The following is a 26,813-nucleotide window of genomic DNA, read 5'->3' as shown; positions in this document are numbered from 1 at the left end:
CCCGTAGATTCTCTTCATCCAGGATCTTATCTAATTGGTGTTTGATTAGAGTTTCCATTAGTTTGCTCACTATCGATATTAGACTCACTGGTCTGTAGTTTGCTGTCTCCATCTTTGAGCCTTTCTTGTGGAGTGGAATGACGTTAGCCATCCTCCAGTCCAACGGGACGCTGCCTGTACTAAGGGAGAGGTTGAAGAGCGCGGACAGTGGCTCCGCCAAGACATCACTCAGCTCCCTAAGCACCCTGGGGTGCAGGTTGTCCGGCCCCATTGCTTTGTTAACCTTGAGCTTTGACAGCTCACCGTAGACACTGCTGGGCGTAAACTCAAAGTTACTAAACGGGTCAACTGAGCCAACCCTTGTCTGTAGCTGAGGGCCGAGCCCTGGCGCTTCTCGGGTGAAGACTGAGCAGAAGTATTCATTTAATAGTTGGGCTTTTTCCGAATCCTTTTCCACATAGTCTCCGTCTGGTTTCCTAAGACGTACAATCCCGCCTGAGTTTTTTCTTCTATCACTGATATACCTGAAGAAGGATTTATCTCCCTTCTGGATGTTCTTTGCTAGAGACTCCTCCATGAGGAATTTAGCCTCCCTGACTGCTGTTTTGACAGCTTTTGATTTGGCCAGGTAGTCTGCTCTAGAGTCCTTCTTCCCTGATTGTTTGTAAGAGATGAATGCTTTTTTTATTCTCCTTGATCAGGTCTGAGATCTCCGCAGTAAACCACTGTGGTTTATTGTTCCTTCGCCGTTTACTTACTGATTTTACATAGCGGTTTGTTGCTTCTTGTATGGTTGCTTTCAAAGTCGACCACATGTCTTCCACGTTATCGGTTTCTTCTTGGCTTTGTAGCGCCTGGTGAACGAAGTCTCCCATTTCTTTGAAATTTGTGTCCTTGAATTTGAGGACTTTGGTTAGTGTAGTAGATTTAGTGAAACCTTTCCTGATATTGAACCATACCATGTTGTGGTCACTGGAGGCCAATGTGTCGCCCACCGAGACCTCTGTGACACTTTCTCCATTGGTAAGTATCAGGTCCAGTATTGCCTGATCCCTTGTCGGTTCCAACACCAGTTGCCTGAGGCTTGCTCCTTTCATAGAGTTTAATAGCCTCCTGCTGCTGCCGGAAGCAGAGGTAAGTGTAACCCAATCCACATCAGGCATGTTGAAGTCACCTAGCAATACTGTGTCCCCACGCAAGGTGATATTTTCTATATCTTCGATTATTTCCATATCCAGGTCATCCTGTTGTCTTGGGGGTCTGTAAATTACGCCAAGATACAAGCATTTGTCCTTCCCTCTGGCCAAATTAACCCAAAGGGATTCCCCAGTATACTGGACATCTGAGATTCTCGTGACCTTAATGTCATCTTTAGTATATAATGCTACACCCCCTCCCTTCCTACCCTCTCTGTCCCGGCGAAGCAAGTTGTAACCCGGTATGACCATGTCCCACCCATGAGAGTCTGTGAGCCAGGTTTCGGATATCGCCACCACATCCAGGTCGGCATTCCTTATTTCTGTTTCCAATTCCAGGATCTTGTTTCCTAAACTGTGTGCGTTGACGTACATAGCCCTCCATGTTATATTTTTGTTATGTCTCAGTGGGGATATTCCAGTTTGAGCTATTTGAACACCTTTAGCATTGTTTGTGTTATTTGTGCTTTCCTGAGGCTCAGAACCACAATGTGTACTCCCCATATACCCAGAACTACAGTGTGTACTCCCCCTAGACCCGGAATTACAATGTGACCCATAAATATGATGTGACCCTACTCCCGACTCAAAAGTGTGTGCACTCACCCCTGACCCAGAATTTCGGTGTCTACTTTCCTCAGCCTCATAAATGTATTGGCATTTTAGTTCGCCTGGTATGTTGTTTGTGCCTGTACCCTCCCCCGACTTACCTAGTTTAAAGCCCTGTGGAGTAGGCGGGCTAGGCGGTGTCCCTGTAGGCTAGTACCCTGGCCTACATTTCTGGTGCCTACCTTCAACGTAGTTTGCGATTCTGAACACGGTGCCTTAATCTGAGTGACATGCGACTAGCACCATTTTTTTCAGGCACCTGCTAATGGCACTGCTTTTAGAATCCAGGCCTTAGTATTTAGCTCAAGCCTTTTTGGTGTTAGTTCAAGGCAAGTTACGTTCAAGTACAGTAGGTATCTTCCTTTTTCCAGCACCAAATGAAGTAGCCTAAGCCAGAGGACCAGCCCATGAGAAAATTGAAGTCATAAAATCAAAGGGCTGCTGCCTGTTGAGACAAGCATTTCAATTTCCACCAGTAGTTTTCAAACGTTTTAAAATACTACAATAAGTATATTGTGAAATGCTTATGCCTCCAACTTTCCATTCTCTTATCCCACTATAGAACATTGGCTGGAAAACACTGTCCAATTGTATTAAGCAAACGAAAATTCAAGGATCAAACAGTATTTATCATTCAAATGCAGTTAATAAGTGATAGGGCTATTTTTTTTTTTTTTCAGTGGCAGCCATTAATCAAAAACTGCAAAGAAGTCAGAAAGAAAGTTCTTTCTGTCAGAAGCTTAAAGCTCATATCTCAATTATTCTGGAATGAATAATATGAATACTTTTGTTCTAAAAATGTTATTTATTGATTTTATGATTAAGTGGTATCAGAGGTCAGTTGCCTAATGTACCAAGCAGTATCTATGCTTAAAAAAAAATTTGCAAAGAAGGATGGTTCTAGATGCATACTGGAATTGGAGAACAGAGCAAGAACCAAAATAATGGACTTACACTAACGATGTTATCTGTGAGGAACATTTTTTGTTTGTTTTTGAGAGGATTTCATTAGTTTTCTGATTATACATCATGTAATAAAGCCAATGCTGTTGTATTTGAATTAGCAATGATATGTCCAGGCTGAACAAAGGTACAATGGCTGATAAATTTGGCAAAAGGTAATTTGCTGAGAAGCATACCTATTCCCCATACTGCAAAAGAGAGAGAGATTGTAAATAAGTTATAATGGGCTCATTTTCAAAAAAGCAAAATGTCCAAACAGTGGAATAAAGGGGAAGATAAATGTTTTTCTCGCCAAACCCTTCCAATTCCAATTCATTTTTTGAATTAAGGTTCCATTACAATATTTTTGTCAATCATGAAGTGAAATAACTTAGGGCCCCTTTGCAATATATCCTCTTTTATATCTCAGAATGGGAGAAAGTGACTAGTGGTGTGCCCCAGGGCTCGGTACTTGGGCCCATCTTATTTAATATTTTCATCAATGACCTAGAAGAAGGAACATCCAATGAGATCATCAAGTTTGCAGATGACACAAAGCTATGCCGGGCAATCAGATCGCAGAAGGATAGCGAGGAACTCCAGAGTGACTTGTGTCTGTTAGAGAAATGGGCGGAGAAATGGCAGATGAAGTTTAATGTGGAAAAGTGCAAAGTAATGCATTTAGGCAGAGAGAACAAGCAACACGAGTATAGAACTGATTTGTCTTTCTAGACTGATTTTTATGCTATTCATCTGCAATTCATCTAAATCTCAAGGAGACATGTTAGAGGCATGGTATGGGTAGGACTAGGGTGGGCTTATGATTTGAATGTTTTTTTCTGCTATAATCAAACATTTTAGAATATATCCACGGCACAACGTTGATGTCTGGGGCTAGTCCTGTTTTAACAATGAATAAATGTCAAAAAGATACCCAATATAGCCAGAAGATCACATGAGGGATGTAAGCATGACACTCCCCTAGTGGTCATTCCCCCTCGTGCCCCCCACCAAAAAAAAAACAACAAAACACACTCACCAAAGATGTGAATGAAACAGTACATATCTGCCTGTATGACAGCTTCAGATATTACGGCCAGTTCTATTAGAGCAGCAAGCATGTTCCTGGAGTAGCCTAGTGGGTGGTGTAGTGATACCACCAAGGAGTCCAACAGGATGGGAACCCATGGGCACAATGCAGCAAAGAAGAGCAATCCACCATTGCCAAGAGGATAAAATCAAGCCTTCTTTTATTTCAATCCAGGATGTACAGTAATAAGGACCCGACATAGTACTATGTTTCGGCGAACACAAACTCCTGCATCAGGGGTCACTGGTCCTCATACTGTGGTGATCCATGTTGCAACAGAACTAGAGAACTCTCAGCAAGTCTGAGGAGTCCAGACCTCTCAAGCTAAGCTCAAGGGATCACCACAGTATGAAGACCAGTGAGCCCTGATGCAGGCATTTGTGTTCAGGTCCTTATTACTGTACATCCTGGATTGAAATAAAGAAGGCTTGATTTTATTCTCCTGGCACTGGTGGACTGCTCATTGTCCGTCCCCACTGTCTTCTTTGCTGCTGGGTGGTATAGTGAACCATAGAGATGGTGACTTAGGCCCATACTCCACTCTAACTACAATACTTATGGGGGAATTTTTAAGCCTTCCAAACCCCCATACTAATCCCACAAATAGATGTCAGCTGCAGGCTTAAGGGCTATTGTTGTGGTGGTGTGATGTACAGTTGGGTTTTGGAGAGTTCACCATACAATATATGCAAATATAGTGAGATGTGTACCTAGGACCTTTTATGTGAAGTTCACTGCAGTGCCCCCTAGGGTGCTCTGCTGGGATGTCTCTGTGGCCAGTCTACTAAGAATGCTGGCCTTTCCTACGTCACAATAGCTTGCTCTGTGCATTTTTGTTTTGGACATTTTTTTTCCCAAAACTGGTTCAAAAAGTAAGAAGCACTGAGCACAAACACATCCATTAAAAAAAAACAACCAAGATAGACGTTTTACAGTTTTAAAAATGGGCATATTTGGTACTGGATTTTTCTGCGTGTTCCGCAAAATGTTTGAACTTTGATTTAGACGTCATATTGAAAATACCCCTCAATATCTGCTTTAATAACATATGGATATAGCTCTTCTAAAGCAGAATCACTACAAATATATTAAGGTTCCATTACAATATTTTTGTCAATCATGAAGTGAAATAACTTAGGGCCCCTTTGCAATATATCCTCTTTTATATCTCAGAATGGGAGAAAGTGACTAGTGGTGTGCCCCAGGGCTCGGTACTTGGGCCCATCTTATTTAATATTTTCATCAATGACCTAGAAGAAGGAACATCCAGTGAGATCATCAAGTTTGCAGATGACACAAAGCTATGCCGGGCAATCAGATCGCAGAAGGATAGCGAGGAACTCCAGAGTGACTTGTGTCTGTTAGAGAAATGGGCGGAGAAATGGCAGATGAAGTTTAATGTGGAAAAGTGCAAAGTAATGCATTTAGGCAGAGAGAACAAGCAACACGAGTATAGAATGTCAGGTGCAACTCTGGGTAAAAGCGAAAAAGAAAAGGACCTGGGTGTACTGATAGATAGGCACAATGAAACTGTCGGCACAATGCACGGCAGCGGCAAAGAAAGCAAATAGAATGTTAGGCATGATAAAGAAAGGAATCACGAGTAGATCGGAGAAAGTTATAATGCTGCTTTATAGGGCAATGGTCAGACCACACTTGGAATACTGTGTCCAACATTGGTCTCCCAACCTAAAGAAGGATATAAAACTGCTGGAGAGGGTGCAGAGACGAGCAACGAAGCTAATAAAAGGTATGGAGAACCTGGAAAACGAGGAACGACTTAAGAGACTGGGATTGTTCTCCCTTGAGGAAACTGCGAGGGGATATGATCAAGACTTTCAAAATACTGAAAGGAATCAACAAAATAGAGCAGGAAAAAAATTTATTTACAATGTCTAATGTGACAAGGACAAGAGGACATAGACTGAAGCTAAGGGGGGACAAGTCCAGGGCAAATATCAGGAAGTTCTGCTTCACGCAACGAGTGGTGGACACCTGGAATGCTCTCCCAGAGGAGGTTATTGCGGAATCCACCGTTCTAGGATTTAAAAGCAAACTAGATGCACATCTCCTTACGAGAGGCATAGAAGGATATGGGTGACTAAAATTACGCCAGATGTACACCTGGCTGGGCCTCTGCGTGGGTGAATCGCCGGACTTGATGGACTGAAGGTCTGATCCGGAGATGGCAGTTCTTATGTTCTTATATCTAGGGTGTTCTTATCTTTTCGTTCTTATATATAAAATATTTTTTGGTAATGTGCTCAGACCTGTAACCCAATAAATAGTGTAGTCACTGCATTGAGTTTAACATGGGGACCATCATTGCAATCACCTGTCCCCGGCCCTCCCTAATAGAATTAAACTTATTCAGATACTATAATAGTACTTATCTGAATGGAGAGGTATTTGCTGTTAAACTGGAGCTGGTTAAATCTCAATGGTGACTGTGTTCAAATCAAATGAAGTGATGCTTAAAATCCAATGGTGATTATTTAAATAGTCTTCAATTCTCGTCCCCCCGACTCGAGTTTCGTATTCATCGTCGGGGAGGGACACTGAAAATCTATATCTGTTGCTGGCTAATTGAGACCAGACACGTTCAAAATCTCCTGGCCATCTGCGAAGCTCTACTAGAACTTAGCACTTTTAAAGGAAGCTAAGCAGGGAAAAAGGGGTGGTTCCTATTAGACCCCGGATGTAAACAGCGTCAGGGAAATACTACTATATGAGTAGCCACTCGATATCCACATTCAAACCTGTTGGTTGTAGGGTCTGCCAGTTATATATGAACCTCTATTCTTTTTGAATAAGCATTTGCTTATTTAACAGCAAATACCTCTCCATTCAGATAAGTACTATTATAGTATCTGAATAAGTTTAATTCTATTAGGGAGGGCCGGGGACAGGTGATTGCAATGATGGTCCCCATGTTAAACTCAATGCAGTGACTACACTATTTATTGGGTTACAGGTCTGAGCACATCACCAAAAAATATTTTATATATAAGAACGAAAAGATAAGAATATATAGTTATAATATCTGTGAAACACAGTAGTATACTAATTTGAGTTATTCACAGAGTATCATTGCATATTTCCCAATTATTGTTCGGCTTATATCTAGGGGCCACATGGCACTTAGGCCCATATTCTATAGTGTCTTATCTTAGGCACCAGTAGGTGTCCTACCAGCACCTAAGTAAAGTCCAAAATGCTCTTTAAACATGGATTTAATAGAAATTACAAGGCACCTATTGGTACCTAAAAAAATGGCGCCAGAATTGCACCTCTGGAGGTGCCTACCAGTGTCTAATGCCACTGCAATTGTGGCTAATGCCGGAAGTGGCATTAAGCACGATTCTCGTCAAAAATAGACAATAGGGGCTCCTTTTACAAAGGTGCACTAGCGTTTTTTAGCGCACGCACCAGATTAGCGCGCGCTAGTTGAAAAACTACTGCCTGATTAAAAGGAGGAGGTAGCGGCTAGCGCGCACTATTCTGCACTTTAATGCCCTAACGCACCTTTGTAAAATGAGCCCCATAAAAGTAGGCCTTGTAAGCCCTGGTCTACATTTCCGGCACCTACCTTTGCTGGAGGCGTGATTCTCTAAGTGGCGCCATCATGTGATGACACATGATCGGCAGCCACTTTTAAGGCAGATGCCGACAGCAGCACCATTTAGAGAATCCGGGCCATAGTGTATGCTAGTGTATGTTAGCATACCCTAAGCTTTAATAAAAGGGACCCTAAATGTGTGATCATAAGTTTACCAACTATTAATAAATTATTTACCTTATTTAAGCTTAGTGGAGCACAAAAGTTACATTAACAAGACATGAGTAGAAGCTCTTTTAGTTTCCCATTGCATTCAATCCCATCATACTTTTATCTAAAAGAGGAGGAGATTTGAATGTTTTGTTATTATATCATGAATAACATTTGATTTATAAACATGATAAAGTTATACCTATTGGCTTAAATGCAGAGATTGAATGGGAGATGTGCTAAAGCTCTTTTTTTTTTTTTTTTTTACATCACTGATTAACACCCAAGGGTTGCATATGTCAAATGAACATAGCATTTAGGAGAGCTCATCAAAATTACCTGGACATAGGCTAATGCCAGAGCAAACTAATCTCAATAGCACTTTATTAGAGACTATGGATCTCAAGTGCTCACAGCTAGTAGCCACTTGAACTTGCCTAGGCTTGCTAGCCTAAATGCGAGTTATCATCAGTCCAAAAGGTCTCTTGTTGAGAGCTACTTAATTTCTAATTTTGTTACTTATTTTATCTTGTATTTCTCAAATATAAATAAATAAATAAATGCCTAAGGGCTTTTACCCAACTAGCATGAAGGTATATGAGCCCTTATCAGCCCTTATAAGTAAGGTAGGGTTTAAATTTAGGAGAGCTGCCATGTTTTTATGACAGTCAGTATTGTACTAAATACTGTAGCTTTTTTAAATATACGGGGGGCCACTGAAACGTTCTCAGCCCAACCAACAAAGTTGGGGCAGTCTCCATTGAGGGCTATACAGAACAAAAAAAGTGGAAATTCATTGGACTTTGTATATAGCCCTCGATGGAGACCGCCCCAACTTTGTTGGTTGGACTGAAAAATTTTCAGCGGCATCTTGTATATGTGAGCCTCTATATGCTGGTATGTGAGCTACCAAGAGACGGTGAAGATACTTACTGTTCTTTGGTTCAACAAATTCGAAGAACTAGACAAACCTTTAGGCGGACTATAGAAATTGCATAAATGTTAGTGCTGGTTGCACTCAGGTAGGTGGCTTTTTCAGTTCCACTTTGTTTAGGCTATATGTCTATTGGTTTGATTAAATGTTATTATGCAAAGCAGAAAAGATTTGACTTGTTGAGGAGTTCCCCATGTCCCCCCTGTTATTTTTCCTTTTTAGGGGTTATCCATTGCTTTGGTATGAACTGAGGAGCTGAGGCACAGTGACACAAGGAGGCAGAATTGGAAAATGTAGATGATGCCTTCTGCAATCCTCACAGGTGAAAGAAAGAAACCTACTTGTCAAGACTCATGTCTCTTTATACTGGAAAGATGATTATCAAGATAAGAACCTAATCTTCCCTTCTGCCAGCATTTTTATAAGGGTAGTAGGTGCTTTTAAATACTGGCCTATATCTAAGAATTCTGATATAAAACTATTTTATATTAAAAATACCTTGACAAAGCAGAATCTTGTAAAGCACAAAAAGAGAATAAAATCCAAATGTGGAACCTACAATTGTTTCTTCCTCATTGCAGATTGTGTTGGATTTCCTTTTTGTTTTTGTTTTGTGAACCTACAATAATATGCATATAAAAATAATTTCTAATGTAAGACTCATTTCATCATTTCTACCAACACCATCTGATACCAACTAGATCACTAAGACAAATAACTAAAAATATGTGAGAATTAAATGGCATTCATTGAAAATCAAAGCCTCGCTGAGAATTAGCAATTTAAGTGCTGAAAGCAAGGAAAAAACAAACGTCAACAGATTCCTTTTGCTATATTCATCAAATAGTAGCCAGGCAATTCATAAGAATTACCTCCAGCAATGCGAACATGGGTTAATGTATAATGTGAGTCAGTAGAACCAAGGTAACCAAGTAAATTTTAACAAGTGCATTAAATGTGCTGGCATCTTTCAAGAAGGTCAGCTGGTTATTATTTCATAATTTTGCATGGTTTAGAAACATTTCATAACATTTTCTCAAAGCCGCTTTTTTTGCTGGATCTATTTCAAGGCAGCAAAGGAAAATGAGCATAAGCTAGATTGACATAAGAAACCCTAAAGGAGCAGTCAGCTGCTTGACTTTTATAGTTTGATGCAAAAAGAAGTGGCATTCATTTGAGATGTGTGCTCAATAAAATCAGTATAACTTTTTTATACTGATCACAATGGAAGAATTTCTATCAATTCAATTGGAAGATATGGGGGATATCATATGTAATGAAAGAAAAAAGATATAGCTCCATTGCAACTCTCAACTTTGATCTCCTTCATGCTCCCATATTTTAAGAAATACCTTACCTACTATAAACCTAAACAGGTCAGTATTGAAACACTAGGGTCAATGTGCTTTAAACTGTCCTTATATTCAGTTTCACTATCTACAAAAGCAGCAACGCTGGACATATCTATTTAATAATTACCAGCACTAACTATATGGATAGTAGCGATGCTCAGCTGCTATCTGGATAATTAGGCAGTTTAGAAAAAATGTATTTATTATGCTGACCAAGAAGTATACACAGGAACCAACAAGTATGGACAATTACATAAGGTGCAACAAGTGTTGACATTTTGCATATATACTCTGCACATTTCAGTGGGTCCCCCAGCATGGTAGACTAAATAAAATATCAACAGTTAGAGCATTAACAATTGCACTTGTAATTTGTGGTGGTGGAAAAGACAAGATAAAAGGTGGTTACACTTAAATTTCTTTTGCTTGGAAAATCTAGAACCAAGTGCTGACAAGCAAGTCATTTTCAATAAATCATGCTCACACACACGCGACTGCAGGCAGACAGGCTCGGCCGGCTTGAACAACTTACTTTACTAACGCGCCGCGAAGGTAAGAGGAGGGGGATTCTTGGGCCACGCGAGGGGGTGCTGAAGGACGGTGAGGTGGCGAGAGGGAAGGGTGGTGATGGGGAGAAGACGCTGGAAGGTAAATGGGGAAGACAAGAGTGGGCAGAAGACGCTGGAAGGGAAATTGGGAAGACAAGAGTGGGCAGAAGACCCTGGAAGGGAAATGGGGAAGACAAGAGTAGACAGAAGACCCTGGAAGGGAAATGGGGAAGACAAGAGTGGGCAGAAGACCCTGGAAGGGAAATGGGGAAGACAAGAGTAGACAGAAAATGCTGGAAGGTAAATGGGGAAGACAAGAGTGAGCAGAAGACGCAGGAAGAGAAATGGGGAAGACAAGAGTGGGCAGAAGATGCAGGAAGGGAAATGGGGAAGACAAGAGTGGGGCGAAGACACTGGAAAGGAAATGGGGAAGACAAGAGTGAGCAGAAGACGCAGGAAGAGAAATGGGGAAGACAAGAGTGGGCAGAAGATGCAGGAAGGGAGATGGAGAAGACAAGAATGGGCAAAGACACTGTAAGGGAAATGGGGAAGGCAAGAGTGGGCAGAAGATGCTGGAAGGGAAATGGGGAAGGCAGAGTGGGCAGAAGATGCTAGAAGCGAAATGGGGAAGGCAAGAGTGGGCAGAAGATGCAGGAAGGGAAATAGGGAAGACAAGAGTGGGCAGAAGATGCAGGAAGGGAAATAGGGAAGACAAGAGTGGGCAGAAGACGCTAGAAGGGAAATGGGGAAGACAAGAGTGGGGAGAAGACAGACTATGGGGGGAGCGGAGGGAAGAAGATGGGTGCCAGACCAATTGGAGGGGGGAAGGTGAAGGGAGAGGCACAGTAACAGAGCAAATGGAAGATGCTGAGAGAAGACAGACAGTGAATGGAAGGAATTGAATGAGATGAGGAAAGCAGAAACCAGACAACAAAGGTAGAAAAAAATATTTTCTATTTATTTCCTTTTTTTTAATGCTTTAGGATAAAGTAGTATATTAGTTGTATTGATAAAAATTTATAAACAAAGACCTGCCAGCTGAACATCTCTTTCTCTAGTTCAGCAGCCAGAACTTTGATTTATAAGGAAATAATAAGCAAAATATTGTAGTACTGAGGCTTGGGACAGGGCGGTAAAGGGGACGACAGGGACGGGGCAGTGAAGGGGATGGTGGTCCGGGGACAGGGCAGTGACTGGGATAGAATTTTCCCCTGTGTCATTCTCTATCGCTCTCTCCACATTTCAAACAAATTCATTGATGAACATACTTTAGCACAAAAAGCCAATGTTGAATGCATATGCAACCTATAAAAGAACTTGAATAGCATCTCCCGCCACACCAGGGGTGTCAAAGTCCCTCCTCGAGGGCCACAATCCAGTCGTGATTTCAGGATTTCCCAATGAATATACATGAGATCTATTTGCATGCGCTGCTTTCATTGTATGCTACTAGATCTCATGCATATTCATTGGGGAAATCCTGAAAATCCGACTGGATTGCGGCCCTCGAGGAAGGACTTTGACACCCCTGCGCCACACTGACCTTTGTGGCAAATCATGAGTTCCCACCAGACTATTTCAGAATTATCAGGCTTGAAGGATATTTCTTTAACCCAATCCCATTTCTTTTTTTAGTCAAGGTATATTTATTGAAAAGTTTTCATATACAACAAATGTACAAACATGTGCTAGAACTCGTAAGTTACACATAAGATGTATATAACAAAGAATACAACCATAAAGAGATGACAATATAGGTATAGGTCGGAACATTATTGGTATATCAACAGCATAATTCACTAAAGGTATGCCAACTGAGCAAAGGTCAAATAGCATGAATCAAAGCAACATTAGAATAAAATGACATAAAACAGCATAAAAGGATGGAAAATGTAAACTAAATTTAAAGGAAAAGAACATAATTGAGGAGGTGGAGCCTTGCAAAAATAACTTGAGGGAGTTCCAATTATTCTGAAATTGAGAAAATTGATAAGAAGTATGCTTCAAATCTATAAGTGATACACACCAGATGCCACCACTGGGAGTGAGAAGCTTTGGATAAATCCTTCTAAGAGCTGAGGAGAATTGTTAAAGCTAGGGAGAGTAATATGTCCATGAGAAAAGCATCATCTACGGATATCTACGGATAGTTCACTCGTAAAGGCAAAGGATTTCAGTACTAGCATCTGATAAGTCAATGAAATATCGATATGAAATAAGGTGCATATTGTGTCCCAAACAGATTCCCAGAAAATGCGTATAGAAGAGCAGGAAAAGAGTAGGTGTTTCAGGGATCCAGTCTCAGATTTACAGGTCCAACAGGTTTGTGGGAAAGAAGGGCTAATCCTATGGGATTTTAGAGGAGTCCATTGTGCCCAGTGCAAAAGGAAGAACATGCTTTGCATAAAAGAAGCTGATCTAGAGGTATGAAATGTACATTGTAAGATACGAGGCCAAGCTTCATCTGGGATGGGGATGCCTAAATCATCCTCCCAGGATTTTTTCAGAGATGGGGTTGGACTAGGGAGAGTAGATTTAAGAAGTTTGTAAAACTTAGGGCTCCTTTTACTAAGGTGTGCTAGCATTTTTAACACGCGCTGCATTGCCGCTCACGCTATCCTCACACTACACGCCAAGAACTAATGCCAGCTCAATGCTGGCGTTAGTGTCTAGTGTGCGCGGCAATGCAGCATGCGCTAAGCGTGCGCTAAAACCGCTAGTGCAGCTTAGTAAAAGGAGCACGGTTTTAGCAAAGGCAGATCTTGTTTGACAAACTTGCTGTACTTCTTCGAGGGAGTAAACAGACAGATAGGAAAGATTAGAGAAACTCGGCCTTTTCTCCCTTGAACAGAGATTGAGAGGGGACATGATTGAAACATTCAAGGTACTAAAGGGAACAGGCTTGGTGGAAAAGGACAGGTTGTTCACTCTCTCCAAGGTAGGGAGAATGAGAGGGCACTCTCTAAAATGGAAAGGGGATAGATTCTGTACAAACATAAGGAAGTTCTTCTTTACCCAGAGAGTGGTAGAAAACTGGAATGCTCTTCCGGAGTCTGTCATAGGGGAAAACACCCTCCAGGGAGTCAAGACCAAGCTCGACAAGTTCCTGCTGAACCGGAATGTACGCAGGTAGGGCTAGTCTCATGGCGCTGGTCTTTGACCAAGGGCTGCCGCATGAGTGGCACGATGGACCACTGGTCTGACCCAGCAGTGGCAATTCTTATGTTCTTATGAGCCCTTAAATGCAGTATTACAGAGAGCCAAATATTGCTTAGAGAGGGTAAGAAGAGCAGGTAAGGAATTTGAGGATACGGGATTAAATCCCGACTTTTTGATAGAGGATCTTAATTGTAACCATTGAAAGAGTTGGTGAGTGAGAATTTTTCCATCATTTAACTGAAGGAAAGCCAGGAGCCATCAGGAGTCATTCCCATTTCTGAATCACAGTCAAAGGGAAGCTGTAAGCCAATTCCCATCTAGCCCCTATATATATCCTACCACATAGCAATGGCCAGTGGCCAATGTAGCCAAGCTGAAAGGTTCTCAGTATCTGTCCCAAGCAGGATTCAATATAATGTTGCACCTGAAGGAATCCATAACAATCTTTATTGTCTAAATCAAGCTCCCCCTTAAGTTATTTTATGTATTATTTGGATTTTACTCACACATTTTCCAGGAGTAGCTCAAGATGAGTTATATTTGGGTACATTAGGTATTTCCCTGTCCAATTTGTACCTGAGGCAATGTATGGTTAATGACTTGCCAAATATCACAAAAAAACAGCAGTGGGATTTCAACCAATCACCCCTGGATGTCAGGCCCAACTCTAATCACTAGGTCAATGGTTCTCAAACCTGGTCCTGGGGGCTGGGGTGCCTCCAGGTGCAGGACCAAGTTTGGGAATCACTGCAATAATCTAATCTAATCTAATACACAATTTATTAATCACACTATAACAAAAAGATTCAAGGCGATTTACATTCACAGAGGCCGTAAAATCTACAGGAAAATGCAAAAGCAATCATAATTAAAATATCATCTTAACATGAATATTACAAGAAGTCATATAAAAATGTTTTCAAATTTTTACAAAAGCAATGGAAGCAAAACCCGGATGTCTTAATCCATCCTCCTTTTTTTGGAGCCATATGGTAACCCTAGGAAGGGCTGAGATCAGAAAGTGGTTAAATGCCCTGGAACAAAGTAAATAAGAGAAGCCTCAAGAGAAGAAGTCTCCAGGAAGGAATTCTCTCGTGGTGTTGGCTGGTAAAAGATCCTTTATCCGAAATCCCTGCGACCAGGCATATTTCGGTTTTGGGAATTTTTTTTTGTTTCGTTTTCGGAATGGTAATGTCAAAGTCAGAAAGACAGAGCATAAGACCATAAAATTGAACCAAACCTTAAAAAAAAATTCAAAATAAGACAAACATTGAACATTTCATGCACTTCAAACACAATCTTGCTCACCAAAGAGATACTGGCTGACATGTCCTAGAGAATGACACGGGGAAAAAATCTGTCCCCGTCACCGCCCCGTCCCCGGCCCACCATCCTCTGCACCGCCCCGTCACCGCCGTTCCCTTCACCGCCCCGTCACCGCCATCCCTTTCACCGCCCCGTCACCGCCACTGCCATCCCATTCACCGCCCCGTCACCGTCCCCGCTGCATCCATATAAGCCTTAGTACTGTAATATTTAGCTTATTCCGTTCTTATAAATCAAAGTTCCTGCTGCTGAACTAGAGAAAGAGATGTTCAGCTGGCAGGGCTTTGTTTATAAATTTTTATCAACACAACTAATATACTACTTTATCCTAAAGCAAAAAATAAATAAATATAATTTTTTTTTTCTACCTTTGTTGTCTGGTTTCTGCTTTCCACATCTTCTCATTCAATTCCTTCCATCCAATGTGTGTCTTCTCTCTGCGTCTTCCATTTGCTGTTACTGTGCCTCTCCCTTCACCCCCCCCCCGCCCCAATTGGTCTAGCACCCATCTTCTTCCCTCCGCTCCCCCATAGTCTGGCATCTGTCTTCTTCCCACTCTGTCTTCCACATTTCCCTTCGGGGTCTGTTCCTCTCCACCCTCCTTCAATGTCTGTCCTATTCCTTTCCACCTCCACCCTTCCCTCCCTCCTTTACCATCTGTTCCTTTCTACTACCCTTCAGCTCCTCTCGCGTGGCCTATCTATCTACCTTCCTCCCTCTTATTTTCATGGCACGTTACAATGTAATTTGTGCAAGCCACTGGAGCCTGCGAGCTCGGTCCCTGTCCCACAAACCATCTCGCTTCTGTGCTCCTATTTTCTACATTTCTAATATCTCCCCTATGTATCTGTCATTGCCCCCCCTGTGTCCATATACCATCCCCATGGCATGTCCCCTTTATGTCTCTGTCCCTATGCCCCATGCACATAATTTCCCCTCTTTCTGTTACCTTCCTGTGTCCAGATTTCCCCTATCTTCCTCTTCCATACCAGTGTGTTTCTCCTTTTCAACCCCATCTAGCTTTTTTCCCTCTTTCTTCCCTCCCCTCCTCCCCCCCCCCCTTTCCGCTTCTAGCATCTGGCTCACCTGCCTTTCCTTCCCTTTCTTTCCTGCTGTGGGTTTTTCTTTCCGTCTTCATCCCCTTGGCCCAGAATCCTTTTCCCTTTCACTCCCTCCTTCCAGTTTGAGCCGGGAACACTGGCGATCGCACGGTCCTCGTAGCCCCCACCCGCCTGCCCAATCGATCCTAGTGTTTAGCCAGCTCTCTCCCTTCTCCTCACCTTAGTTTGTAGGTTTTGTTTTTCGGCGACCTGCACGCGCGGCTGCTCAGTGTTCAATCTTCTGCTCTGCTGCAACTTCCTGTTTCCAGTTGCGTCAGAGCAGAAGATCGAAACTGAGCAGCAGCGGGTGCGCGGCTCTCTGATAGCGTGCGGGTCGCCGAAAAAGAAAACCTACAAACTAAGGTGAGGAGAAGGGAGAGAGCTGGCTAAACACTAGGATCGATTGGGCAGGCGGGTGTGGGCTGCGGGGACCGCACGATCTTTCATGCCTCACTGCGGGGACAAGACCATTCACGGGGCGGTGAATGGCCTTGTCCCCGTCGCCGCAGCGACTGCTAGTTTTCGTTCCCTGTTTCTGCGGGTCACCAGCAGCTAAATGCGGTGGCCGCGGGTAAACCGCCACTGTGTCATTCTCTAACATGTCCCCGCTTCAAATTTTCATTTAGGACAGATATAAAATAAAATATATAATTAAAATAAAATAGAGAGCACACCCCAACAATTTTCTAACAGCTGACAACAGCTGATGAATGAGCACCATGTTGCTTTTGGAACGAGTGTGTACAACCACTTCAAGAACTTCTAAAAAATAATGTCTCTGCACTATTCACAAAGGGCCCCTTTTACAGAGCCACTACCACAGCTTTGTAAAAGGAGTCATAAGAGTTGCAAACATTAAACACTTCAAGCACAAACTTGTTCTAAACATAGGGTTCCTTTTACGAAGGCACGTTAGGGCCTTAACGCGCGGAATAGCGCGTGCTAAAATGCCACGCGTGCTAGCCGCTACTGCCTCCTCTTGAGCAGGCTGTAGTTTTTCAGCTAGCACGCGCTATAGCGTGCACTAATCCAGTGCGCTAAAAACGCTAGCGCACCTTCATAAAAGGAGCCCATAGTCCTTAGTTGCACATAATCTCATCATCTTCTGTCTGAATTCAGCTATCTGACGATGATGCAGAAACAGTGGAAGTCTTTTTAAAGACTTCTTCCAGTGTCATCTGCTTCAGTAGTCTGTCTTTGATCGAGTACACTGCCCTAATCTCATGCTCACTGAAATGCAAGTTGTTCTATGCCAGCAATTAACTAGTCACACATTTTCACCATATCATCTATAGCAGGGGTGCCCACACTTTTTGGGCTTGCGAGCTACTTTTAAAATGACCAAGTCAAAATGATCTACCAACAATAAAATTTTAAAAAAACACAACGCACACTGTACGCATAGAAAATGTTAATTATCATTCCTATTCCAGGGTTTTTCAAAGAGGTCGAAGCAGATGACTCTATGCACTATCACCTCAGTAACAACCATACAAAAATAGACAAATATACCCCCCTCCCTTTTTACTAAACCACGATAGCAGTTTTTAGCGCAGGGAGCTGCGCTGAATGCCCAGTGCTGCTCTCGACACTCAGGCTCCCTGCGCTAAAAACCTCTATTGCGGTTTAGTAAAAGGGGACCTTAGTGTAAAATATAGACAGCAGATATAAATTGAGACACATTTCGATCACTAAATTTAAAATAAAATCATTTTTCCTACCTTGTCTGGTGATTTCATGAGTCTCTGGTTGCACTTTCTTCTTCTGACTGTGCATCCAGTCTTTCTTCCCTTCTTTCAGCCTGTATGCTTCCTCTCCTCCACACCTCATTCCCTCCCCCAACTTTTCCTTCCTCTCCCCTGCCCTTTCTTTCTCTCTGCCTCCCTTTCCTTTTTTTCTGTTTCTCTTCTTTCCTTCTGTCTCCCTGCCTGCCCTTTTTCTTTCTTTCTTTCTCCCTGCCCTCCCCCAAGACACTGCCACTGCCATCGGGGACCCAAACTGCCATCTGGGACCAGGACCCAAACCGCCACCAATAACAGGCCCGAAAGCCGACGACGCCCCAACCTCTCCCTGCTTCGGCCGACCAGCATCGCGAGGAACTGTTGGGGGAAATGCTGCCGGGTCCTGCCTTCGCGGAAACAGAAAGTAGGCAGGACCCGGCAGCAAGAAGAGGAAATGCTTCACTAACATGTCTCCCGCCTTAGCCCGTAGCAAACGCTTGCTTCAGGGCTCTCAACATGTGCGTGCAGGCTTCCCTTCTCCCCCCCTCCCCCTCCCCCTCCCCGGGCATAACTTCCGGTTTCGGAGGGAAGAGAAGAGAAGCCTGCACGCACACGTTAGAGCCCGGAGCATAAGTTCGCTAGGGGCTGAAATCTCCAAGCCGTTTTTTTTGTGTTTTTTTTTAATGTTCAGCAGCGGCAGATGACAGCTGGGCGGACCGCCCAGCTAAAAGGCCCTAGGGAGAACACTGGAGAGGAAGGCTGATCGGCCCGTAGATCAGGACGGCAACACGAGTGCGATCGACTCGAGTTGCCTTCCTGAGCTACTGGTCGATCGCGATCGACGCGTTGGGCACCCCTGATCTATAGGGATTTTTCTCTGGTATTCACAAAGTCGTCATCATCACTTCTGTCCTCAAGCTTTTCTTTATTTAACACCATTTCAACAATCTCACCATCACTGAAGGAATGCACAACAGGTGCATGTCATTATTCAGCACTTCATTAATATCTGCTGCCTCTTACTCATTGATATTTTCAGATAATAGAATTCTGGCATAAGCAATGAGGTTCGATATCATCACCATTTCATCACTGACTTGCAAACATTCACAGTTTTCCTCTACAGATTCATTTTCATCGAACATTGTTGATGGACAAAGTTTATGCCGAGCATTTTTAATGCTGATTTAATTACATTTTTCCAGGCATTGGCAAGTGCATAAATGGCATCCTTAACACTGAACTTCTTGAGAAAGTCTTGAATTCTTATGTCTCTGTTAAATGCATCAAGCATGTAATGTAGAAAACTGTCTTTATACTTGGTTTTCATGGAACGTAAAATTCCTTGGTTTCAAGGCTGTAATAAGGATGTGACATTGGGTAAGAGGTAAATGGCAGAAACATTATCTTTCACAGGAAGTTCTTGAGGTGGATGTGCAGAGCAGTTGTCTAGAACCAATAAAACTTTACAGTTCTCTTCCAGTCCAGCTTCTCTACAATGAGCTTTTGCTGCTGGCACAAAGTAGTTATAGAACCAATCACAAAATGTTTCTCTGGTTACCCATTCTTTCTTGTTAGCATAATAATCCACAGGTAGATGATGCACACCCTTGAAACATTGGAAATGTTGGCTTTTTCCAATCACTGCCAACTTTAATTCATGTGTGCCTGTAGCACTGATACATGCAAGAACAGTTACCCTATTCTGTGTCCTTAAAACTAGATGTTCATTCATCAGCTGTTGTCAGTATTTTTCTAGGAACACAGCACCAGTAAAGAGCTGTTTCATCAGCATTGTAAATTTGTTCAGGACCAAGGTTTCCATCAGATATCCTCTTAGAAAATTCATCAATGTAACTTTCAGCTGCCTCAATCAGAAGAAGCATTTTCACCACAGATTTTGAGATATTTAACACCATGGCACTACTTATATTTCTGCAGTCAACCTTCTGAATATTCATAGTCACTGTCAATCAGTTATTGATGATATTTTTTTGGGCTTGCTTCATTACCATCAAACCAGTCAATTGCATACATTCACACCTTCTTTGCTGAACCTACTCAATGAGCACATAGAAACATGATAACAGATAAAGGTCAAATACCTATCCAATTTGCCCATCTGCAATAACCATTATCTCTTCCTCTCTCTAAGAGATCCCATTTGCCTATCCCATGCTTTCTTGAATTCAGACAAAGTCTCTGTCTCCACCACCTCTTCCTGGAGACTGTTCCATGCATCTACCACCCTTTCTGTAAAAAAGTATTTCCTTAGAATACTCCTGAGCCTATCACCTCTTAACTTCATCCTATGCCCTCTCATTCTAGAGCTTCCTTTCAAATGAGACTTGACTCATGCACATTTAAGCCCTTTAGGTATTTAAACATCCCTATCATATCTCCCCTCTCCCGCCTTTCCTCCAAAGTATACAGATTAAAAGTCTGTCCATATACAGCCTTATGATGAAAACCACCCACCATTTTAGTAGCCTTCCTCTAGACCAATTCCATCCTTTTTATAGCTTTTCACCCTTACCTATTATTTTTCCCCTTTTACTGTGCTCTTTTCCTCAAAGATTTAAGTTTTTGCCCTTCTTCCCCAACTGTGTGAACTTAGTCCATATGTTTTGTTTTGTTATGTGTTTTATTAACCTATTCTGGTTTTGTTTAGTACCCCTAATTTTAATTTGTTTTTATATAATTTTTTACATTGTACACTGCTTAGAAACTTGATTAAGCAGAATAAAATTTTTTTAATAAACTTGAAACTTGAAGATGCGTTCTTCAGAATTGTACACAATATTCTAAACGAGGTCTCACCCTACAGGGGCATCAATACCTCCTTTTTCCTACTGGCTAGAGAATGACACGGTGATAAAATTCATCACCGTTCCCGTCCCCGCGAATAACCGCGGGAAACCATCTTCATGTCATTCTTTAAGGAGAGAGGGAAGAATCAGAGTATAATTGGGCACAACCACTGACCCGCAAGCTTTGCTTTGAAGAATGCTGGTGTAGAAGGACCGAGGTTGAAATAGACACTAGAAAATGACATGGGATTATTTCCCGCGGTTATCCGCGAGGACGGGAACGGTGATGGATTTTGTCACCGTGTCATTCTCTACTACTGGCCATATCTCTCCCTATGCACCCTAGCATCATTCTAGCTTTTGCCGTCACCTTTTCAACCTATTTGCTACCTTAAGATCATCACATGCAATCACACTTAAGTCCCGCTTTTCTGTTATGCACGTAAGTTCTTCAACCCCTAAACCATACCATTCCCTTGGGTTTTTGCAGCCCAAATGTATGACCTTGCATTCCTTATCATTACATTTTAGCATGCAGGCCTCGCCTCACCTCCCTTCTGGGGATCCATCTATTCTAGAAAAACAATCCCGCCCCCTCCTCACCTTACAATTCTGGCACTCTCCCAGATCTCACAGCTGACATAGCTTTGACAACTCACTCAACTATTGCTGGGCTGCCATCTCACTTTCTCAGCAAGACAAAACTGCAAAAAAATAACTTCACTGTAGGGCTGCTAAAATATACTGTATAATCACTATAGCAGCCATGTTTTGTGATATCATTTTTTTATAGTGTTATATTGACACTGTGCCTGAACTAGTCAGTCGATGCTGGATTTCATGAGATTGGCACCTTTGCAGCGCTGGTCTAACCTTTCAGCAAGGCACAATAGAAGCAGTGATTGATTTACAACAAATCTTCCTTTCTTACAGGACGTGACGTCAACCAGGACGTGACATCAGAAGGGAGCCGAGGCTAGCGCGAGCAGCAGGTGGAAGATGCTGCTCACGCCGAGGTAAGGGGGGCAGAGAGGAGGAGAGGTGGCAGCGCCACCGTGAAGAAGGCGCTTGGTGTGGTCCGCTCTCCCACCTCTCCTTACTACACCACTGGTCATACCCCTGATATGCATTTATGAACAGCAACTTCCATCCTCTTTTCCATCACAATACAGCCAAGTCTCAACACTGTCATAGTCATGCATCGGTAGTGTTCTTACCCGTGTACATGGGAAAGGTGTCTCTGATCTGAAATGTTTGGATAATCTGCCTTTTTCTGTCAGGATTTCAAGCTTGCTATGCACAAGTTTTATCCCAAGTAAGATATGGCCCCCCAGGGTCAATGGGTCAGAGCGTCACATTGTGGCAATCAAGGTTCAGCTAGCTAGAGAAGGCAATGTGGAAGGCAAGGTTTCAAAGGCTATATCCCACTAGTCAACAGTCAGCCAATCCCAACAAGACAGTTAATGGTCTCCTACCCAATAAGTTGTTTTTAAATCAGTTAAGGTTGGGAGTTGTATGTCAGAATAGGCTTAGGACCACCAGAGAGATTAGATAAGACAGAAGCATAGCCACAGGTAGACCAGGGTCCATCCACTTTCACTTCAGGCTGGTGCATACTATCGCTGTAGTTGACAGTGATCCCCAAGCCCCACCAGCTGAAGACAATCTCAGTATGAACCACCAGGCCATCAAAGCACTTTAAAACGTGTGGGGTGCTTGTGTCTCTGGCTGGGAGCACAGCAGTCGACTCCCATGGTGTTCTGATTGCTTGGGAGGAAGTCTTCAGCATTTTGGTGGTGGGGCGGGGAGGGGGGTGTAGAACCTGTGAACTCACTTAAAAATTGTCTTCTGGCTATTCTACCAAGATAGGATAGTTTATCACTATTGTGATCAATAGTGCAGCCGGTTTATGTTTAGAATGTTTGATAAGCCATGCCAATAAAATCTACAAACAATTTCTTACCAAACAGCGGTGGCTTTGTACTTATTTGATAAGGTAGGTGGGAGCCGGTTGGAATATAGTAATCAGATGCAAATATCATGACCATGAAGACATCTGCACAAGTTAAGGGGGACAAAGAGGTCCTTTCACTAAACTGTGGTAAAAAGTGGCCTCAGCCTGCCTCATGTGGGGTTTTCCTGCATACTAAGGCCATTTTTATCACAGCTGGAAAATGGCAAATTTTACTATTTTTTTTTAATTTAAAAGCCATGTGCTAATTTTGCCATTAGTGCACAGCCATTAAAAATATTAGTGCATGAGTACTTATTGGCACTTATTTTGTAGGTAATAAGGGATCACAAACTAATCCTATGCTAATCAGTTAGCGCATTGTGATTAGCATAGAAACACCCACCCTTTGGGCCCCAGATATGTCCCTCTATGATTAAAAAAAAATATATATATATATCTTAATGTACACTTTGTGCACAAACTTTGCTCTGAAGTAAGCATAGTAATAGGACTCCTAAGTGATTATATGTGAAGCAGACAATACTCCTTAGGTATATGTCATCTACATTTGTTACCTGAATTTGATTTTTTTCAGCTGGGCTACAGATTTAAGGATTTACCCCAGCTATAAAGCCCCTGTTCATCCTCACCTTCCAAAATAGCAAAATGCCAAGAATAATCTTTTCTAAATGCAACAGGTAAAGAAAACTCAGTAAAAAATTATGTTTCATAAAAAAGTAACATATAAGCCTAATGGGTGGTAGATTTAGAATAATGTCTGCCTTGTCTAACTGTAGAAAAGATACAGAAGAAGTCTCTTCTCAGCCCGCAGAATATTTCACACAGCAGGAAGAGTAATGAGACGGTGATACAATGTTCTATTAAAAAAACAAATAAGTATTCCACTAGCCATATATTCCAAGATGCTTTGCAGGGTTTGAATGGATTTTACCTTTCTATTTTTTTTTATTTTTTAGATTACTTGTGTTTACACTGCATTCCAAGTCAGTGCTAAAAAGTCAGCAGATCCAAAATAAATAATTCACAAATTAAAGCAGGCTGAATATTTTTCTCATCATACTCTTACGTATATAACACTGTTATGCAATTACATCTGCTTTGTGGGAGATCAGACACTTCTTAAACACAGCATGCAACATTTGCTTCATTGCATACTTGAAAACCAATAAATACATACATTCGTATCAATAACAAGACAATTATAGCATCATCCCTAGCCAGTTTCCATCACCAACTCTCTTCATGACATTGTTCTCTTCATTTGCAAAAACTAAGCTGTGAAAGCCAGAGAAATACACTGAATCAAAAGTCTGAGTTTTGCCTGCTTGCTCAGCAGCAGGATGAAAAAAGCGGAAAAAAAGAAAACCAACAAAAAGGAGAGAAACAAAGAAATGCAAGGAAATGAAGGCTTTAGGAAGATTTTTTAAAGTGTGATTTTTATACCTTGTTTTGATGACCTTTTTCGAATCCTCATTTTAGGAAAGGAAGGCCAAGAGTAGTTAAAAGGTGAATCAGAGTCTGAATCCATTTTCTTTGTGAAATGAACACATCGAACAGCCTACAACTCAAGAAGGACCTTTTGTTTGTGTTGAAAGGTAAGTCAAGTCTAAGTGTGATGTAAAAATAAAGGAATGAACCAGGCTGGATCAAATTGCCCAGTAACCCAGAGAAGGGAGAAGCAGTAAATGTTTGCTCACTTTAGGCATCTCGGCAAATTAGGCTGTAAATATTAAGGCAGAATGAAAGAGAGCAAAAAAAAAAAAAAAAAAGCCAAAAGCAGGAGGTAAAAAGCAAAGCAGCATCACAGTCTAGTTATTTGAAAGGTCAGCTTGAGTCAATGAATCATTAACTTACCTTTTCATTCCTATGTAAATGAAAACTACAGGAGTTAAACAAGGAATGAGAAAATATCCCTAAGTAACATTTCCCAAGACACATAAGGAATAGAGTATAGAAGCGTCTTAGAACATCAAGATTAGTAATTCCTCGTGACACTTAAAAATGTAGTTTAGGTATGATTCTGGACACATTAGATAGTCACAGGTAATGATAGCACTTAGCTCAATAAAGTCATCACTGTGTTGTGAACCATCTATTCTAGAAAAACAATCCCTCCCCCTCCTCACCTTACAATTCTGGCACACTCCCAGATCTCGCAGCTGACAAAGCCTTGACAACTCACTCAACTATTGCTGGGCTGCCCCCTCGCTTTCTCAGCAAGACAAAACTGCAAAAAAAACTTCACTTGTTAGGCTGCTAAAACATACTGTATAATCACTAGAGCAGCCATGTTTTGTGATATCATTTTTTTTATACGTTATATTGACACTGTACTTGAACTAGTCAGTCGACGCTGGATTTCATGAGATTGGCACCTTTGCAGCGCTGGTCTAACCTTTCAGCAAGGCACAATTAAAGTAGTGATTGATTTACAACAAATCGTCCTTTCTTACAGGGTCTCCCCAACCAACTTGCTGGCAGTTAGTATGCAGCTAAAGACTCGTTATCCCCTCCTCCAAACATTACACCACATAAAACCCAGCTTTTTTCCTTTACTTCGCTAAATATGGCAACACAACAGAAAAGACTAAAGAACACGGCCATGGTTTCTTCCCTAAACTCCATTAAACATTCCATTAAGCCACCCAGTGTTGGTGTGTACGTTTTTTTTGGAGCCTACATAAAGAGAAGAGTGAATTTGTGGATCAGCTTAAATGTCAAGCTTTGAAAGACAATGGCATTTGAGCTTGTTAACATTCCTCACGCCACTTCAATTATTATTCAAACCACTGAAGTCTACGGTTGTAGTTCTTTACTACATCTGAGATTATTCTTTAGCTTCCGTGTTTTCTTCAAAGGGTATATTGCTTGAAAGAAATAATTTTTCAAAAAAACTATGACTATAAAAAGATATTGCAGGATGAGGTTACTGGGCAAACCCCCCAAAAATTATTCATAGATGTCAATATACTATGGCTAGATTTATGGGTATTGTGGTCCTAAGCTGTAACATTTAAGAGCCCCCCTCCGCTAGTGAAGTGTGAAGCCTCTTATAATGTAAAGCCCTAAGCCATAGCTTGTCTAGCTCAGGGGTAGGCAATTCCGTTCCTTGAGAGCCACAGGCAGGTCAGGTTTTCAGGATATCTACAATAAATATAAATGAGATAGATTTGCATCTCAAGGAGGCAGTACATGTAAATCCAACTCATATATATTCATTGTGGATATCCTGAAAACCTGACCTGTCTGTTGCTCTTGAGGACTGGAACTGCTTACATAAATCTGGCTCTGCATTCTACATTGACTTCTGGGTTATCAGAGATTACTTTATCATGTACATGATTCACCAAGCTGCGATGCATACCAGAAAAATAATATTTTTCAGAAAAAAAATAAGAGGCTATACAGTTGCTTTGTATAGGCTGTCTGAACAAGGAAATAAATATTTAGGTCTGACTTTTAAAATTACACAAGTATTTTATGAAAAAACGACTCTGGGAAGAAGTTATCAACCATTACAACATATTACAGTAAGTTACTGTTAACCTCTGTCATTATTAACTAGGTCTCACTGCATAAAACGGGACCTGTCCTAAACTAGCACAAGTTAGTGCTAAAATGACCCATTTTAACTAATAACTATGCCCCTCTCTGAAGATGTTCAAAAAAAGAGTGGTTTCATTAGAGGGTTTGTAAGTATAAGTACTGTCTTATAATAATAAGTATAAGTACTGTCTTACAACAATACTAGTCTTTTAGCCCGTTACATTAATGGGTGCTAGAATATATGTCTGTCTGTCTTTCTTTCTGTCTCTCTCCCTCCCGCTGTCTGTCTTTCTCTCTCCCTGGCCCCCTTTGTCTGTCTGTCTTTCTGTCTCTCTCCCTGCCCCAGGGGCTTTCTTCCTTTCTGTCTCCCTCCCACTGTCTATCTTTCTTTCTTTCTTTCTCCCTCCCGCTGTCTGTCTGTCTTTCTTTCTTTCTATCTGTCTCTCTCCCTGTCCCCTATGCAGCAGCAGCATTTCTCTCCCCCCACCACTTCCCTGTGCAGCAGCCACAGCAGCATTCCCTCCCCCTCCATTTCCCTGTGCAGCAGCATTTCCCCCAACCCACTTCCCTGAGCAACAGCAGCAGCAGTATTTTCCTCCCCTCCACTTCTCTGTGCAGAAGCAGCATTTCCCTCCCCCACCCCACTTTCCTGTGCAGCAGCAGTATTTCCCTCCCCCTCCACTTCTTTGTGTAGCAGCAGCAGCGGTATTTCCCTACCCCCCTTCCCTTCCCGCGG

General features: G+C 42.0%; 1 protein-coding gene across 7 annotated transcripts in view; it reads right to left on the bottom strand.

Annotated features, from left to right (window-relative positions):
• ARHGEF28 (Rho guanine nucleotide exchange factor 28) overlaps positions 1-26,813 on the bottom strand; it is a 524,944-nt gene that overhangs the window by 216,932 nt on the left and 281,199 nt on the right. For 2 of the 7 annotated variants that reach the window (XM_033929280.1, XM_033929281.1), the window contains exon 1: positions 23,975-24,211. The exons of the other annotated variants lie outside the window; for them this stretch is intronic. In XM_033929280.1, the coding sequence (XP_033785171.1) occupies positions 23,975-24,059 (85 nt within the window). In that variant the 5' untranslated portion in view covers positions 24,060-24,211. Of the gene's footprint in view, positions 1-23,974; positions 24,212-26,813 lie in introns of those variants that run through there. 7 annotated transcript variants of the gene reach the window in all.

The sequence above is a fragment of the Geotrypetes seraphini genome, chromosome 1 (genome assembly GCF_902459505.1).
Source record: "Geotrypetes seraphini chromosome 1, aGeoSer1.1, whole genome shotgun sequence".
In the NCBI taxonomy this organism is placed as follows: Eukaryota; Metazoa; Chordata; class Amphibia; order Gymnophiona; family Dermophiidae; genus Geotrypetes; species Geotrypetes seraphini.
This window is presented reverse-complemented; position numbering and strand designations above follow the sequence as displayed.